The sequence below is a fragment of the Nyctereutes procyonoides genome, unplaced genomic scaffold (assembly GCF_905146905.1).
Source record: "Nyctereutes procyonoides isolate TBG_1078 unplaced genomic scaffold, NYPRO_anot_genome, whole genome shotgun sequence".
Lineage (NCBI taxonomy): Eukaryota > Metazoa > Chordata > Mammalia > Carnivora > Canidae > Nyctereutes > Nyctereutes procyonoides.
Window position 1 is genome coordinate 44,871,749 of NW_026575140.1, and position 17,425 is coordinate 44,889,173.

General features: G+C 34.6%; 1 protein-coding gene across 5 annotated transcripts in view; it reads left to right on the forward strand.

Moving 5' to 3' along the window:
• LEPR (leptin receptor) overlaps window positions 1-17,425 on the forward strand; it is a 92,633-nt gene that overhangs the window by 60,848 nt on the left and 14,360 nt on the right. For all 5 annotated transcript variants that reach the window (XM_055305886.1, XM_055305890.1, XM_055305889.1 and 2 more), the window contains 9 exons: window positions 94-293; window positions 2,642-2,790; window positions 3,812-3,971; window positions 4,089-4,171; window positions 5,380-5,596; window positions 6,974-7,156; window positions 9,034-9,129; window positions 10,929-11,034; window positions 12,176-12,251. In XM_055305886.1, the coding sequence (XP_055161861.1) occupies window positions 94-293; window positions 2,642-2,790; window positions 3,812-3,971; window positions 4,089-4,171; window positions 5,380-5,596; window positions 6,974-7,156; window positions 9,034-9,129; window positions 10,929-11,034; window positions 12,176-12,251 (1,270 nt within the window). The remainder of the gene's footprint in view (window positions 1-93; window positions 294-2,641; window positions 2,791-3,811; window positions 3,972-4,088; window positions 4,172-5,379; window positions 5,597-6,973; window positions 7,157-9,033; window positions 9,130-10,928; window positions 11,035-12,175; window positions 12,252-17,425) is intronic.

The following is a 17,425-nucleotide window of genomic DNA, read 5'->3' on the forward strand; positions in this document are numbered from 1 at the left end:
TATTTTAGATGGAACAGACACTATGGTATTCTCAAATATCTTACTGCTTTCATCAATGTTGTATATTAACTGACTGTTCTCATATCTTTTAAGGAGCAGCCTTTATTGTTCTGATGTTCCATCTATTCATCCCATATCTGAACCCAAAGATTGCCATTTGCAGAGGGATGGTTTTTATGAATGCGTATTTCAGCCAATCTTTCTATTATCCGGCTATACAATGTGGATTAAAATCAATCACTCTTTGGGTTCACTTGACTCTTCACCAACGTGTGTGGTTCCTGATTCCGTGGGTATGTCAAACTGTGTTGTGTGTCTTCATTTTTACTAGCAGATTTGGATTCAAGTTAACTCATGGAAACTGTTGTGTTTTACCATTTTTTGATCACACGATATTTAAACATTTTTTTCATGTTTACAGTGGAATTGAGAAGACAAGCAATCTTACAAAGTTATGTCATTTTTATTTTATTTAAAGTTACATATAGCACAATATTATTGCCATAGGAATACTTTCAGCATATAATCTGGTGAGTTATATTGGTCATTAGGAATAAAATTTAGCAGTAATATTATTCTAAGTGATGCAGTGCTTTGTTTTTCTCCTAATATACTTGTGAAAACATTTGGTGTTTTCAATTTAAAAATTTAATTTGGGTATTGTGATGGATTTTGTAATCTGAGTAGTAAACCCAAGGGTTTAATTTGTGAGGCTATGTAGGATGCAGAAGGATTCAAAATAACTAAAGTCTGAAGAAGAGAAAATAGATCAAGGATGATGATATCCATCATGATACTTTACTCTTTTAAAAAGATATGTTAATTTCAAAGTTAAGAGCTCTTGAAATAAATAATATATTCCTCCAATATTGCTGAGAAATCTTTGAGAAATGACCCATTTATGACTATACAACAGAGGTAAAAGGATATCTTTTGGTGCTATATACTGTTTTGTTGAGAAATTAAGCCAGAAATCAATATTTGATTCATTATATTTTCAAATAGTTAGTATACATCTGAATTAAAACTTATATTTTGTTAAATATAGCCTAAAATCATAATTGTTACGGTTTTAAAAATCACTATAGAGTCCCAATTAATTGATTCTCCACATTGCCCCCCCACCCATGCTATTTAGTTTGATTACATTTAAAGTGATTTTACTGTAAGCAATACTTCTCTGTAACTGAACATCTTGGGACAGCAGAAAACCCTCCTACCACTCTCTACTCCACAAATATGCACAGATATAATCTCACATGTAAGATGTGACAAATGCAACATGGATTCAGTTCTATCTGCTATCCAAACCTTCAATGTTATTCTTCAATTTCAGTACTACAATAAGGAGTTTGATTCTATTAACTACTTAGTACTAGAAAACAATGTGGAGATTCAAATGCCAGCTCAATCTGTTACTACTTTGTGAACAGGGGCTAGACATGTATGTAAGTGCTCTGTGACTATTTTATCACCCATAAAATGTGAAAAGCTCCTCCTACCTTCCCAGTGTGTGTGTTGTGGGGATCATGCAAACTCTTGTACTTTAAGCATCCTTTCCGTAAACTAGATATTCATGGATTATATCCATATGACATCTGTATGATTCAGTTGAGTACAATCTTAGTGTCTCTCAAACATACATACTTTTTCTGAGGAGGGATTATCTTTCCAGGAGACAAAATGCGTGTCATCTTACTGGTTGGTGAAGAATGTCTTCTTCATATGTGAAGAATTGAATAAGTATGAGAACTCGTATAGTAATGAGAAAGTTTAGGGATTTTGGTTATCAACAGTCTAAGGTATTATTGATGAAGTCCAAAGCTTCAGAGTTCACACTGGTGTACTCTGGGACTTTGGGACATTTAGTTCCCAAATACGTTGAGTTTGCTTATTGTCTTTCTTTTTAATTTTTTTTGAAAGCTCTTACCCTTCTGATCATCTTTGCCTCTATTTCTGTCCTTCAAAAGCCTTTTTCCTTAGATGATAGAGAACCAGGGCTTTACTCTATAAGAGTATCTTGACCGTGGCCTAGAAATACTTAATAATAGTAGAACTGTTTGAAATTCACACATGTGGAAATGAATGCAATGTGTGTTATATTTTTCCTTTTATTAAAGCTCTATGTAGAACAGAGTATGCTATCGATACTTATATGTTCAGTATGGAATCTTTTGCATGCAGAACTAACGGCTCAGTTTCTGTTACTTGCAGAGTGACATGGTCAATGTATTGATTTTTTTTATCAATCTATTTGCAAAATAGAGATAATCCTTTTTTTTATGTGTCACATAAAATTATAGGAGATCAAGTGAGATAATGAATGAGAAAGCTTTGAGAAGGAGATATTGCTTTACAAATACTGAGTATAAGGGTACCTGAGTGGCTCAGTTGGTTAAGCATCTGCCTTCAGCTCAGGTTGTGATCCCAGGGTCCTGCTTCTCCCTCTCTCTCTACCTGCCACTCCCCCTGCTTGTGTGCACACACTCTCTTTGTCAAATAAATAAAATAAAATCTTTTAAAAAATAAGTAAGTAAATAAATAACTATTGAGTATCAAAGTTCTAACATCATAGTGACATTTTAAAGATATTGTCACTGTTTAAATTTCTGTTACATTATACTATTTTTAAAATTTCTAGTGAAACCGCTGCCTCCATCCAGTGTGAAAGCAGAAATTACTGTAAAAATTGGATTATTGAAAATATCTTGGGAAAAGCCAGTCTTTCCAGAGAATAATCTTAAGTTCCAGATTCGCTACGGCTTAAATGGAAAAGAAGTACAGTGGAAGGTACCTTTTACCTAGAAATGTCTTTAGCTTGCCTCACTAAATGTTATTTCTTACAACTATTTTAATAACTGTATTGCATAAGATTTATTTTATTGACATAAAAGTACATCTTCCTGTATTCTGTAATCATTTTTGTTAAATAGATTGCTTTAGGGTCTAACTCTTCTAAGGAATGACATTTCCCGCAATCCATCATTTCCCAAAGTGAGTGTGACAGAACATTGATCCCACAAAAGATTGCATGGCTGAATCAACTTAAGAAACCCGGCATCCCTAAGTGTTCCTAGTACAGAATCACATTATGTTACATATTAAAGATTCAGAGAGGTCCTGCATTAAAGAAGCATTTGTGAATTTATTTGTGACTTTTGTTTCATCCTGTGTTTCACAACTTCATTTTACTAAGGAACCCTTTTTCCTTTAACATCTAATAATATTCTTTAGTACATGCATGTTCAATGAGGTACTTTTTTTGGAAGAAGCTGCTTTAATCAAACAACCCAAATCACGTCCATAGTGGTAAGCGTGCTGTGATGACTGGCCACATCAGTTTTTAGATGGCAGTCTGAGAAGATCCAGAAATAGAAGGAACCCTAACTATGTCATTAGGTAATAAAGATTTTAGCTGAAAGGAATGTGACAGTTTACCAGCTTATTGAGGAGACTAAATATCAGAGATACTACTATGTAACCACTAGGTTAAAATTACTGTGAGTTTCTGTGGCTAGAGGATTAGTGGACAGAGATTAGTAGCAGAGTTAAGAGTGACTGGAGAGTGAGGCTGCCTGTAGGCCAGTCCAGATCTTGTCCTGAGAAGGGAACAAGATGACTAAGACAATCCTTAACTTGAAGAAACTCATAATCCAAGCCTACTACAAATATTTCTCAAGCCAGAAAACACAACATCAGTTCTCTCTGAGTTTTGGCATAGTATTAAGGTTGTACGTAGAATGCAGTTCAGGACCTGTTAGCTACGTAGGTGATAGTAATGATTAGTCTAATGTTTGGCCTTACTTTACAGATGTATGAAGTGTATGATGCAAAATCGAAATCTGCCAGTGTCCCGGTGCCAGAGCTGTGTGCAGTCTATGCTGTTCAGGTGCGCTGTAAGAGGCTGGATGGGCTGGGATATTGGAGTAATTGGAGTAGTCCAGCCTACACAGTCATCATGGATATAAAAGGTCTGTAGAGATTCTGTAAATGTGTCTTAAAAATGCACAAGGGTGTGTTTCCAATATGACTAAAAAACGTTCCTTCCGAAAACATGTATACAACCTAGGCTGCTTGTCGTTTTGCAGTTCCTACCAGAGGACCTGAATTTTGGAGAATAATTGATGAAGATACCTCCCGAAAAGAGAGAAATGTTACTTTACTTTGGAAGGTATTCCTACTTTTTATATTATTCTTAAATTTAATTTTTATACTCATGAAAGATTTACTTTGTTGTTCGTAATCCTGTCATTTTTAGGCTCTGCCGCCCCATATTTCGTTTTCGTTGTGAGATATGATTGCAGAGAGCTACGAGGAGGGGGCCCAGGCACAGAGGGAGGAAACTTCATTCTGTTCTCAGCTGAACATATTAGAGCTCGGTCAGCATTATTTTGTAAAAATCACTTAGACTCTTCAGCCTCAGTTTCCTGATCTGTATAAATGTAGGGCTGGACTGGATTATGCTTACTCAAATCTTACTCCTCACCTACCCAGGGATAGATGTTACACACCCTGCAGGGATACACATATATGTGTTTGTATTTTTTTTTTGTTATTATTATTTTTGACTTAGAAGAATCTTGGTGACAAAAAAATATATTGAGAGGAACTGTTCCAGTTTATTGTAGAGAGTCATTTTCTGTAGGTTTATAAGGGACTGAAAGCCCTTAATCTTATTTGAAACAGGTGATGGTAATGTGGCAAGTGGGGCATATTGTTAATACTCTGTAGATTGGAAGAGCAGAATTGGACTAGGCATATATTTTAAACTGGAATCATCAGTGATCTGGTATGATTTTTTTAAACTATGGTACAGAAATTCTGGGGTGTGATCAATATACACGATTCTGATAGCTTCTGCTACTTGAATTAGCAACAGATTAGAAGAAACCAAATGATAAATCTTACTGGGATTAACATAAATGATGATGAACATCTTTTCAGCTCTTTCTTGTTTATAGAACTAGAGTGTTATTCCTTGTTTGTTTTTTCAGTGAGGAAACTCTTGACTCCTTGCTGTTCTCTCTTTTCTCTAAAATTAGTGTGAAACTTCTTGCCATTAGTGTGAAACTTCTTCCTAATTGTATCCATACTTAATTATCTTTAAATGATTTATTCTCTGAGACTTAAGGGAAAAAATTAAAAGGAAGAAAATAAATCTCCTGTGTTCCATACCCACCCAGATGCCTTTATTGCATCAGTGGTCAGAGAGGGATCCTATCCTACCTCACCATCCCATCCCTCAGCCTTGAACTAGACAGGGCTTGTCCTGGTCTGACCCTGCCTCCCAGTGGGGAATGTATAAGAAGAGTTCATGAGCTTGGTTGGTATAAAAAGCACTGGAGCCCTTAAACTAATCAATTTTTATGTTTACTACAGCCTCTGATGAAAAATGACTCATTGTGCAGTGTGAGAAAATATGTGGTAAAACATCATACTTCCCGCAATGGAACATGGTCAGAAGATGTGGGAAATCACACTAAATTCACTTTCCTGTGGACAGAGCAAGCACATTCTGTTACAGTTCTGGCTGTCAATTCAATTGGTGCTTCTTCTGTGAATTTTAATTTAACGTTCTCATGGCCTATGAGCAAAGGTAAGAAAGGATGCAGGGTAGTAAACCTATGCCCCTTTCAGTATTTAATCTTTACATAATCCTCCCATTCTAAATGATCTCCAAGAAACCTGCAATTCTCTGAATCTGAGAGACTCTTCTTTTCTGAAAAATAGCAATGCAGATTGTACCCTGATGATGTAATATGGTCCTTGAGTCTTCATGTGATAGAACCATGTTGAAATAGTATTATGATAAATGAGAATATTCTAGCAAATCTGATACTTAAACCTTTTATTTTATTTTATTTTTTTTTTTTTACTTAAACCTTTTAGATCAATGGAAAATGTATGTAAATCAATCTCTTTCCTTGTCTCTCTCTGTGTATATATATGTATAAATAAGTACATGTACATGTGTGGGTTATATTTATTACATATATGTAATAGTATTATATATTATATGGATATAAGTAATTGCTCAGACTTGAAAATTAACCTGTACTTCATTTAATACGAGTGGTGAACCTTCTTTCATTAATTTTGTTATATTTGATTAATTAGAGAATTGAGAACTACCTTTAGTAGGAGTTTCTAATCTGGATTACATATTCAGAGTATAATTTTGTAATGAAAAATTCAAATCTTCTGTACCTCTACTAATCTCTTCCATGAAGTCTTTGCTTATTGCTTTAATGAGATATGTCCTAAATCAAGGTGCTTCCTACCTTTCTTAAGGTATTTTATATCTTGCCTTACATTATGATTACTTTTGTACATATGTCATAAGCTTCTTGTAAGTTCCATAGCACTTGTGCAATGTTTTACATTTAAAATATTTTCAACTAGTATGTTTTGGAAATATTTATTGGCTGTTCCACTGTGTTAGGTGGTGGGAATTCCAATGTGAGAAAAACTGTAACAGTCTCAGCATTCAGAAACCATTCAGAAACCAGCAGAAAATCCCGAAAGGCTGGGAGGTAGCCTGAGGCTTGGCCCAGACATGATAGGCAGTTTATCCTCACATGTGGAGATCCAGTGGAGGCTTTTACATGGGACTCTGTGGAGGGTGTTAAATAATCAGATTTGTTTGAAAGCTCAACTCTCTTAGCAGGAGAGAAGAGTTTGGAAGGAAGTAGAGAGGGTGAATAGGCTTGTGCAGTATTCCAGTGGAGAGCAACTTTCTTGCCTCTATCCAAAAAAAAATCCCATTTTGGTTTTTCCTCCATGGCATATGTTCCCACATCTTTCTGCATATGTGACTCTGTGGTATAAAAATAATTGCATTATATTTACTGATGTAGATCTTAGCCTTCTCTTCCTTTACCCTTTCTCCAATAGGTTATATGTGCCTCAAATGTATTAGATTTTTTAAAATTAATTTTGAATTTAAAAACAAATTTCCTTCTTTCCCCCTCAGTAAATACTGTGCAGTCACTCAGTGCATATCCTTTAAACAGCACTTGTGTGCTTCTTTCCTGGACGCTAACACCCAGTGACTACTATCTGACGTATTTTATTACTGAGTGGAAAATTCTTAATGAAGACAGTGAAATCAAATGGCTTAGGATCCCTCCATCTGTGAAAAAGTATTATATCCACGGTAAGTTTGCTGTGCTTTAATAAGTTTCTCTTATGGATTGGCATGAGAGTGATTATTAATTTAAATAGGATAGCCAGTTAACGAAAACTTCAAAAATATAGATCTGGTATAAAATATAGATGTGGTACCATCTTACCACATATAATTCTATCACTTTTTTTTTAAAGATTTATTTATTTATTTATTTATTTATTTATTTATTTATTTATTTATTTATTTATTTATGAGAAACACACACACACACACACACACACACACACACAGAGGCAGAGACACGGGCAGAGAGAGAAGCAGGCTCCATGCAGGGAGCCTGATGTGGGACTCGATCCCAGGTCTCCAGGATCACACCCTGGGCTGCAGGTGGCGCTAAACTGCTGCACCACCGGGGCTGCCTCTATCACTTTATAATAAACATTCAGTTCTGTTTCGTCGATCCTTTTTTTAAAAAAATTATATTTATTTATTCATGAGAGAGAGAGAGAGAGAAGCAGAGACACAGGCAGAGGGAGAAGCAGGCTCCATGCAGGGAGCCCGACGTGGAACTCGATCCCAGGTCTCCAGGATCATGCCCTGAGCTGAAGGCTGTGCTAAACCACTAAGCCACCCGGGCTGCCCTCATTTGATCGTTTTAAAATATTTTACACAGTTGTAATCATATCATCTATCACTTTTCTTCTAATTTGTTCATTTGATATACCACAAACATATTTCTATTTTCTCCCCAATCCTTTTAACCATTATTTTTAATGATCATACAGCATTTTATTCCTAAGTCTATTTAATCCTTTTATTTGAGAACTTTTTTGTTGCTTCCAGCTTTACTTTTTTTTTTCTAGGCTATTTTTTAATGGCTTTTTTTATCTACCACTAAATTGTTTTCCCAAATCTGTGTACCAACTTATAATGCCAATAACAGTGAGTGGGAATGCCAGGCTAAAGGTATACAAATGTAGGACTTAGTGATGTAGGCAGCATAAACTCCCCAAAGTAAACTGGTTGCCCCAGGAAGTGATTAAAATATGAAGTAAATGTGCACAATACAGTATCTCCAAGTCTGAGTAACATTTTAGTAGGGCACCTAACGATTGCTATGACCCTATTATACAATATCACTCCAGAGACTTTTACTTCTATTCATTCCAAAGACCCTAGAATTTAGCATCAGGGCAAATAGAAATGATTGTTAGAGAACTAGATTCAGTTCATTACTACTGTTGTCCAGACGGTTAGTCTCTGTGCTTTTCTTTAAACCATGGAAATACATAATTTAGGCTTCAAAGAGATTTATCCCTTGTGGAATATTTATATATCATTAACATTTGTAAAAATGATACATCACTGATTGATTCATTTTGAACTTTGCTATACAGATGGTTGTCCCCCTGACAGGGGGACCCCTGGATAAGCAAGGGGACTCCTGGCCCCCACCTCCACTTCTTTGTATTTCATAAGACTCAGTCTCTTAGCTGCCTTGAATGGGGGAAAATAAGTAAGCTAAATGCTTATGAAAGGGGAATATTGCTAGCTTTGGGGATATGGGAAAGAAGGTAGGGCATATTGTCCTGGAAAGGGAAAATGGATGTAACATACACTGTGAGCTTGATCAAACTGGGTATCATTGGATCATGCCTTTGATAATTGGAATATCCTGTCTCTGGGTAATATTTTCAAAAATTATTTGAAAATTATTGTTATTAGTTGGAGAATGTGATTGCTTAGGTTGTTTTTGAAACTCTCTTCATCATCAGTTTCAATCCATAAATAACTTATTTCTATGTTTGGAAAGATAGGAGAGTCACCTAAAATGTTTTTATATAGGTTTCACATGTTAATATTAATTCAGTAGGAATGACCCTTTAATATATTTTTCTCCTCAGATCATTTTATCCCCATTGAGAAGTATCAATTCAGTCTTTACCCAGTATTTATGGAAGGAGTAGGGAAACCGAAGACAATTAATAGTTTTACCCAAGGTAAGAATTTTCCTTTTGGTTTCTTTTTACACAGATGTGTAGTTTCTCACTCAATTAGCAGTTATATTACCATCTTATTTTCTTTTCAATGGAGTCATGGATGAGTCCAGAGTCTTACATAGATGTGCTAAGGAGTGACAGTAAGGGTATGGGGTTCCTTGGTGGTAGTACTGAAAATTAAAATTTTCAGTCTCAAATTGGGTAAAAAATTAATGGAAACAAAATAAAGGAAAATGTACAGTAGTATAATAGAACATATCATCAGAAAGACTAATTAGAAAAATAGTAATTTTCTGTTGATATAAATGCATCTACTCCAAACAATATGTTTTGGGGTACATACTTAGGAGCCTTTAAATTTTAATCAGTCTTTTAAAGGAAACATTTTTCCTCTAAAAATAAAACTGGAAAAATAGTTATAGAAGTAAATTCACTGTGCCCCTTAAATTCCTGATTCATCTTAATAGAATATCAACATTTTGATTTTGTGATTATTGCATAAATTATCTTCAAATCCAAGCAAACTAATAATGAAGTTTCAAGAGAGAAATATTTTGCCTGGTTTTAGAATTCAAATAATTATAAACATTCATTCATTTATTATTTGACACATACAGGCTGGGCACAACTGGGACTTGAATAGTAAATATCAGTCTTTGTCCTTACAGAACTTAACACCTAGTGCCTGAATGTGAGTGAGAGTAAATAAATCATGTATAATATAATGGCAGAGTGGAAGAAGTGCCATGCTTGTTGTGATGAGCACTGGGTGTTGTATGTTATGTGATGAATCACTAAATTCTATTCCTCAAACCAATATTACACTACATGGTAACTAACTAGAATTTAAATAAAAACTTTAAAAAATTACTTGGGCGCAAAAAAACCCCAAAATCAATGAAAAATAAATAACATAAGAGTGGCAATTGGTAATAATTAATAAAAGGACTAATTTAATAATAATAAAAAATAAGTGCCATGAAGTAAAATAAAGGTAAGATGAAAGGATAGAGTTAAAATGTGATTCTTTAGGGGCACTTGGGTAGCTCAGTGGTTGAGCATCTGCCTTTGGCTCAGGTCATGATCCAGGTGTCCTGGGATCAAGTCCCACATCAGGCTCCCTGAAGGTTTTTCCCTTAGCCTATGTCTCTGCCTCTGTCTGTGTGTCTCTCATGAATAAATGAATAAAATATTTTTTAAATAATGATAAAATGTGATGCTTTACTTAGGATGGCCAGAATTGGTCTTTTTCTCTGTGTAAGTGACATTTAAGTCAAGCCATGCAGGTACCAAAAGAGAATAGCATTTTAGGCAAAGGGATATAGCAAGTACAAAGGTTCTGAAGAGTGAGCATGCATGGTGGCTCAAGAAAAGCAAGATCAATGTGTGTGGAGCAAACAAGGTAGAGATTGGCAGGTGTTGAAGGTTGGCTTCTCTAGAAGCAGATCCTGAGACAGAGAGTCATCAAAACAACTTTAATTGGCACTTTGACTCATATAACCTAAACTGATCACATGGAATTAGCAAAAAAAAAAAAAAAAATTATTTATTTATTTATTTTTTAGCAAAAAATAATTTTAAAAAATGTTTTGCTAACTTACAGTAAGCATAATTCTGCATAAAATAATGATTTCAATAATGTGATCATAACTATACTTTTATCTTTTCTTATTTTTATATCTTTAAAGGTAATACAGACTTATGGTGAAATCAGAAAAAGTCTGCTGTAATTTTTGATACAAAAAGATGTTATTATTCCCTCAAGCTTCTGAATCATGTGAATTGTATCTCTTTTTCAGATGATATTGAAAAACACCAGAATGATGCAGGTCTATATGTAATTTTGCTGATAATTATTTCCTCTTCAATCTTACTGCTTGGAACATTGTTAATATCACACCAAAGGTATTGTACTTGTTGTAATGAATCTTTATGACACAAGCCCTTGAGCATATTTAAACCTTGATTTTAAACCCAAATCAGAAACATTAAAGTATCCTAAATACATTTATGTGTTATTCAGTATACAATTAAGATGGCCTAAAAAGAAAAGACCTGTTTTCAGGAAACCACATTCTGTTTTGCTGGCACAACACAAACGTCATGGAAGAAATTCATTTTTTAAATGTAAATACATTCAGGAAATAGTAAGCTTATAACAGGAAATCCTAGGCAGTATGTTCTCAGAGATGGCAAAAATGGCTTTTAGAGCTGTACTATTTGGGTTAAGGACTTTGAGCGGTGAAGATTAGCTGAAGTGGTCAGTTCATTTATGATTAGGAAGCACTCCAGTTTTTAAAAATCAGCAGTGTGTGGTTCCCCAGCCTGTCTGGTTTGGCAAATGGCCTTGAGTTTCTTCAGGTTGCAGGGTGCCATATCACCATGTGCCGAAAGACTTAGACCTATGAAATTATTTCAACGTGTTAAATCTCTGCAGAAACTTTTGTCTAATAGCAAAAAAAATTGATGGGAGATTTTAGAATCTGAGTATACCTTTTAGTCAAGTGCACTGATGGGGCTATATCAAGTAGAATTGTTTCTGAAACTCTTGATGCCTCCCCCCCCCCCCTTTTTTTTTGAGAGAGAGAGAAAGAGACAGAATGGAGAGGGGAAAGCAGTGGAAGGAGAGGAGGAGAATCTTAAGCAGGCTCCTCACTGGGCCTGCTTCACATGGAGCCTGAGGCAGGGCTCAATTTCACTACTCTGAGGTCATGACCTGAGCTGAAATCAGGAGTCAGATGCTTAACCAGCTGAGCCATCCAAGTGCCCTGATGGCCACTTTTAATATATTATTTCTCCAGAAGAAATCCACATAAAGCCTTTAGCATAGTGCCTGGCACAGAGCTTTCAATAAATGTTGGTTATTTTATTATTATAGAGATTATTAACTTTGATCTAGATATAATGTTGGTAGAAATCTTCATGGGATAGCATGTGAAAATGAATCATATTCTACTGAGAAATAGCTGATCTAGAGATTAATTTCTAGTTTATGCATTAACTGTGAACATTTTCAATATGAATATTTTTTGTTTATCCTTCGTAGAATGAAAAAGCTGTTTTGGGAAGATGTTCCAAACCCCAAGAACTGCTCCTGGGCACAAGGACTTAATTTTCAGAAGGTCCCATTTTCAATTGTTTTAACCCCAAATATATAAGATTGCAATTTAGATGCTCTATGCCTTATATAGCATCAAACATTTTTAAGGTTTGAAATATTTTAAGAATAAGGTTTGAATCTTATATTATTCAATTCATTTAAATATGAGTTCTGTTCATTACGTATTTTCAAAAATAGCAGAATACAGGGATTTAAAATTAGAATGAAACAAAATTCAGTAGGTAGTTTTCCATATGAAAATTAAATATAAATATATATATACACACATATAGATATCTTCTGTGTCATAGTGTATAATAAATATTAGAATATTAAGGGTTCAATCTGATGGCAAACAGATATTTAGATATACTTTTTTGGTGTAAATCAATTGTCTTTAGGTAAAGGCTGGAATCAATATTTTTAATCCCTCTAATTAGTGTCATAATTATTTAAGTCAACGAAAAACTATATAAATAATACTGTCCTCAAACACTACAACCTGAAAAAATGCAATTATCCTATAAAAGCTTACATTTAAGCACATAGTTTTTTTCAAGCTTAAGTACTTTATGAATTAGGCAGCTGTAATAAAATTACTTGTCCAAACATCTTAGAATTTCTCAGAAAACTCTAGAGTTTAACCGATGTTTTATTAATTCTCATAATTTCCCCTGAAGCAAGGTTGGGTTTCCACCCATAAAATTGAGAAAATAGAATTCAGTTTTCATGTAAAAATATATCTACAATGTCTTAAATAGTAATCATTTTGAGGTTATTGAACAGTCTCAATGATTACATCTTTATCCTTAGTTACTGTTAAAAGTCTTCAGTGGCTTCCTTTTAGCTACAAGTTAAAGTACAGTCCCTTTACGGTAGTACTCAGTGACTTCTCTCTACAATCTGTTACCAACCTACATATTCTATATCTTCTGTGCCTGGGCCTTGATCATGCCTTTGTGTCCCCTTTACCTTCACAGACCGCCCCTCCTCCACATTGGTGAAAACCTCTTTTTCCCCAAACCTTCCTTTAACAAAAGTAGTTCAGAAGAATTTCTCCCCTTCTAATTTCCAGAGCATTTTACTGTTTAATTTATTGTGAAAGTGCTCTGAGTTCCTAGGGTATGTTTTACCCCTTACAAATACATGTTGAACTCTTGCTACATGGGAAGTATTAAAGTAGAGATTCTTTAAAGCATTGCTAGTAATTAAGAGTGCCCGTTCATATATGTGCAATTCACTGAGATACATTATACTCTTATATGCATTAAGATTTTTGCTTCAATCCCCAGTATCTTAGCTTCCTTTCCTGTAAAATGAGGTTTAATGGAACTTACTTCATAAGGTTGTTTTGAAGATTAAAGAAGATGATACTTGTAGCATGGTAAAGTCTCAGTAACTATTAGTTATCATTATTTTACATATTTAGATTTTTAAAATTATTATTCTTTCAGTTACATGGTGGGATAAAGATCATTATTTCCATTTTATAGAAGAAAAAATTGAAGCTTATAGTGGTTAGGTATCTTGTTTTAGAACCAGGCTTGGCTTGCCCATTTGTGTGACTACGGGGCCTGTTTCACTAGTCATTCTTCTCCAGAGCAGTGACTTTCAATTTTTTTTTTAAATTTGACCATGACCTACAGTAAGAAATACATTTTACCTTGCAGTCTAGTACATGCATAGATATCAATATGCCAAACTGAAATGATTTTGTTATATGCAGTGGTCTGTTTTTAAAATTCTGTTTTCTTTTAAAAAAATCCTGGTTGCAACTACTGATGTCATATACTACTGGCCTATGACTTGCAGTGAGAAAAACACTGCTCTATAGCTTATCAATAAACAAATAAGCAAATTTGTGATATTGTAGATATAATAGTAGAAACAATTGTAATCTTTCAGCAGAAATGATAAGGTCTTATCCTTAGACCAGGCAGCACAAAATGATCATTCTCTTTATAGAAACTTGACTTTGTTTTGAGCCCACTCAGTCCCATACTGTAAACCTCTCAGCTATGCCCTTATGCACTTTAAGCCGTGGAATCTTCCTTTCATTAAACAGAACTCATGATTTTTTTCAATTAGTAAAATATTTGTTCCTCCCCTGTCTCTTCCATTATGGATTCACACAGTAACATTTAATGTAGCTGTAGTGATATTTAAGCCATATGTATTCATTCATTCAATAAGCACATAGTGAGTATTTATATGTAAGTCTAGGATGTTGCTAGGATCTTGGGAAACAAATTTTTCAGAGATTCTCCTTACTATCTGGGAAGTAAGATGGTAAGGTTATAGAGGAGTGGTTGAGTGGAAAGCACAATAGAAAGAACTTGTCTTCTTTACCATCTCCAGAATAGTTTATTCATTTTAAAATTAATTCATTAGTTCATTTCACTCATTCATTCACAGGCTATTTATTGAATACCTATCCTTTCCTAATCACTATATTATACCTTCAGGTTTTACTGATTAGGAAAACTGAAACTCCTGGAGTGGACAGTCTAGTGTGGAAATAAGCATTAATCAATGATAATGGAAATAATAATGTATATATGATATATATAACATACTAATACTTATAAATTACATATTGTGAAAGAAAAGGATCCAGTGTGCTGAGCTTATTGTGTGGGATGGATGGGGATGAGAGGTAAAGATAGGAAAGCTAGGCTCTGAAACATGAGTAGTCATTGACTAGTTTTTGTGGTGGAGAGGTAGAGCCCAGACAAAGCCACCTTCAAATACAAAGCCCTGAGGTAGGAAGGATTGTAGCACATTCACAAACTGAAAATAGGGAGGTTAAAGGAGGAGACTATTTGTCTTAAATATGAATAGTTCTTTCTTTTAATATGAGCAATTTTTTTGGTAAAAAAACTATATATGTAAATAAAAATTTTATTTTTATATTTTTAAAGATTTTATTTATTTATCTGAGAGAAAGAGAGAGAGAGAGAGAGAGAGAGAGAGAAAACAAGCAGGGGGAGTGGCAGGCTGAAGGAGAGGGAGAAGCAGACTTCCCACTGAGCAGGGAGCACAACTTGAAGCTTGATCCCAGGACCCTGGGGTCATGACGTGAGCCAAAGGAGACACTTAACTGACTGAGCCACCCAGGTACCCCTGTCAAAAATTTTTAAATGTCACTATATGAGTATATCTGAATGCAGGGAATAACCATCTTACTGTCCCTTTAAGAGAAGCTCAAATTCTCTCTCTTCAGTGAAGCTCTGAAATCTCCCCTATGTACCACCATGAAAATAGTTTCTAAATGTTTACCAGGGCAGGGAAACAATCAGGCTCACCTCAGCATATGAAGTTTGAACCTGCACCAAGTGATCTTACCCCTTTCTGGAAGATGACCGGCGCAAAGGAACCCCTTGGTGGATAGAGGTTGAGTCAGTGAACGTTTGTAGACTATCTGCTACCCTCCTGTCTCACACACGCGCTCCGAAGATGAGCACAATGTTGCAGCAGATCATCTGACAGATATTATTCACAAGGAGAATGAAATATCACTCAATTTTTCCATGTTCTAGTAAACTGAAGAAACGCGAAGAATTTTTGAGATACTGTCGGTGTGAATATATCCTTATTTGTAAGATTGATTTATTTCCCTCTGAAATTGTTTGACTTTATAATCTGACAAGATATTATTTGAGCATAACTAGTCTTCAAGATGCTTAGTGTATTTCTAGGGCTTAACAGGTACACAGATAACATAGGAATAATTCAGTTTTGGAATATAATATGAATATTTGAAAAGTGAAGCAGAATATGATTTCCAAGATTTTTATTAATGATAAAAATCTAATCTTTTAAAATTCAATAACAAAAAAAATCTCTTCTACTTTAATCTTCTAAATAACTAAAAATACACTTTTTTAAGGAAAAATAATATAGTGTAACTCATGCTGTATTTCTAGTGAGGTTAAGGCAAATTTACTATTGGCTCTTTGCTTTCATATTCATTTATTTTATTTAACTCTCTCGTGGCCTAATAGTCTTATATGTTCTGATGACCAAACTGAGTCTCAGAGTGGTTCAGTAGCTTCTCTTGATCATCTAGTCTCTAGTTATAAAAACCTGGGTTAAACCCAAGTGCATCAGACTCAAACTGCTACCCTTGCCATCAGTTCCATATTAACAGTGTATTGTGTAATGTAACTAATGCCACTAAACTGTACACTTAAAAGCAGTTGAAGTGCTAAATTTTATGTATATTTTTGAAAAATTTAACAAATGAATAGAAATCGGAATAGACATTTCTGCAAGAAAGATATATAAATGGCCAAAAAGCACTAATGAATATATGCTCAACATCATTAGCTCTTAGGGGAATACAAGCCAAAACCACAAGATACCACTTTACACTAGCTAGGATGGCTATAATCAAAAAGACAGTAAGTGTTGGTGAAATGGAGAAATCAGAACTCGTACTCTTCCGGTGGGAATGTAAAATGATGCAGCCTTTTGGGAAAATGGTCTTTAATTATTCTTTAGTAGTTAAACAGAATTACTGTATGACCCAACAATTCCATTGCTAGGTATATATCCAACAGAAATGAAATCATGCAGACATTTATACATGAATGTTCATAGCAGCATTGTTCATGATACCCAAAATGTGGAAACAAGCCAAATAACTACCAAATTATGAGTAGATAAGCAAAAGGTGATAAATCCAATTTTAAAACAAAAGGAAACAACAAACACAAAAAAACCTACTGCATATTGCAAAGCAAGTGGACTGTGACAGCCCATTGCTCTTAAAAACATTTATAGTATTTTCAGAGGAGATAATTTTTTACATGATTTCTTTAATTTGTTCTCCAAATTCAGATTATTTTTAAACATTGGGTTTTTTTTTAAATATTTTATTTATTTGAGAGAAAGAGAGCACAGAAGGAGAGGGAGAAGCAGACTCCCTGCTGAACAGAGAGCCCGATGCAGGGCTCAATCCCAGGACCCTGGGATCATGACTTGAGCTGAAGGCAGATGCTTAACCAACCGAACCACCCAGACACCCCTGAGCATTGGTTTTCATGAAACTAACCTATACTTAAAATTCCTTAGACATCCAACCTGATATCTAAAATGGTCCCTAAAATTAATCTTTTCCACTTAGCTTGCAATTTTCATTCCCTTTAGCTTATAATTAATTTAAATCCATATTTGCCTCATATTTTTTAAATA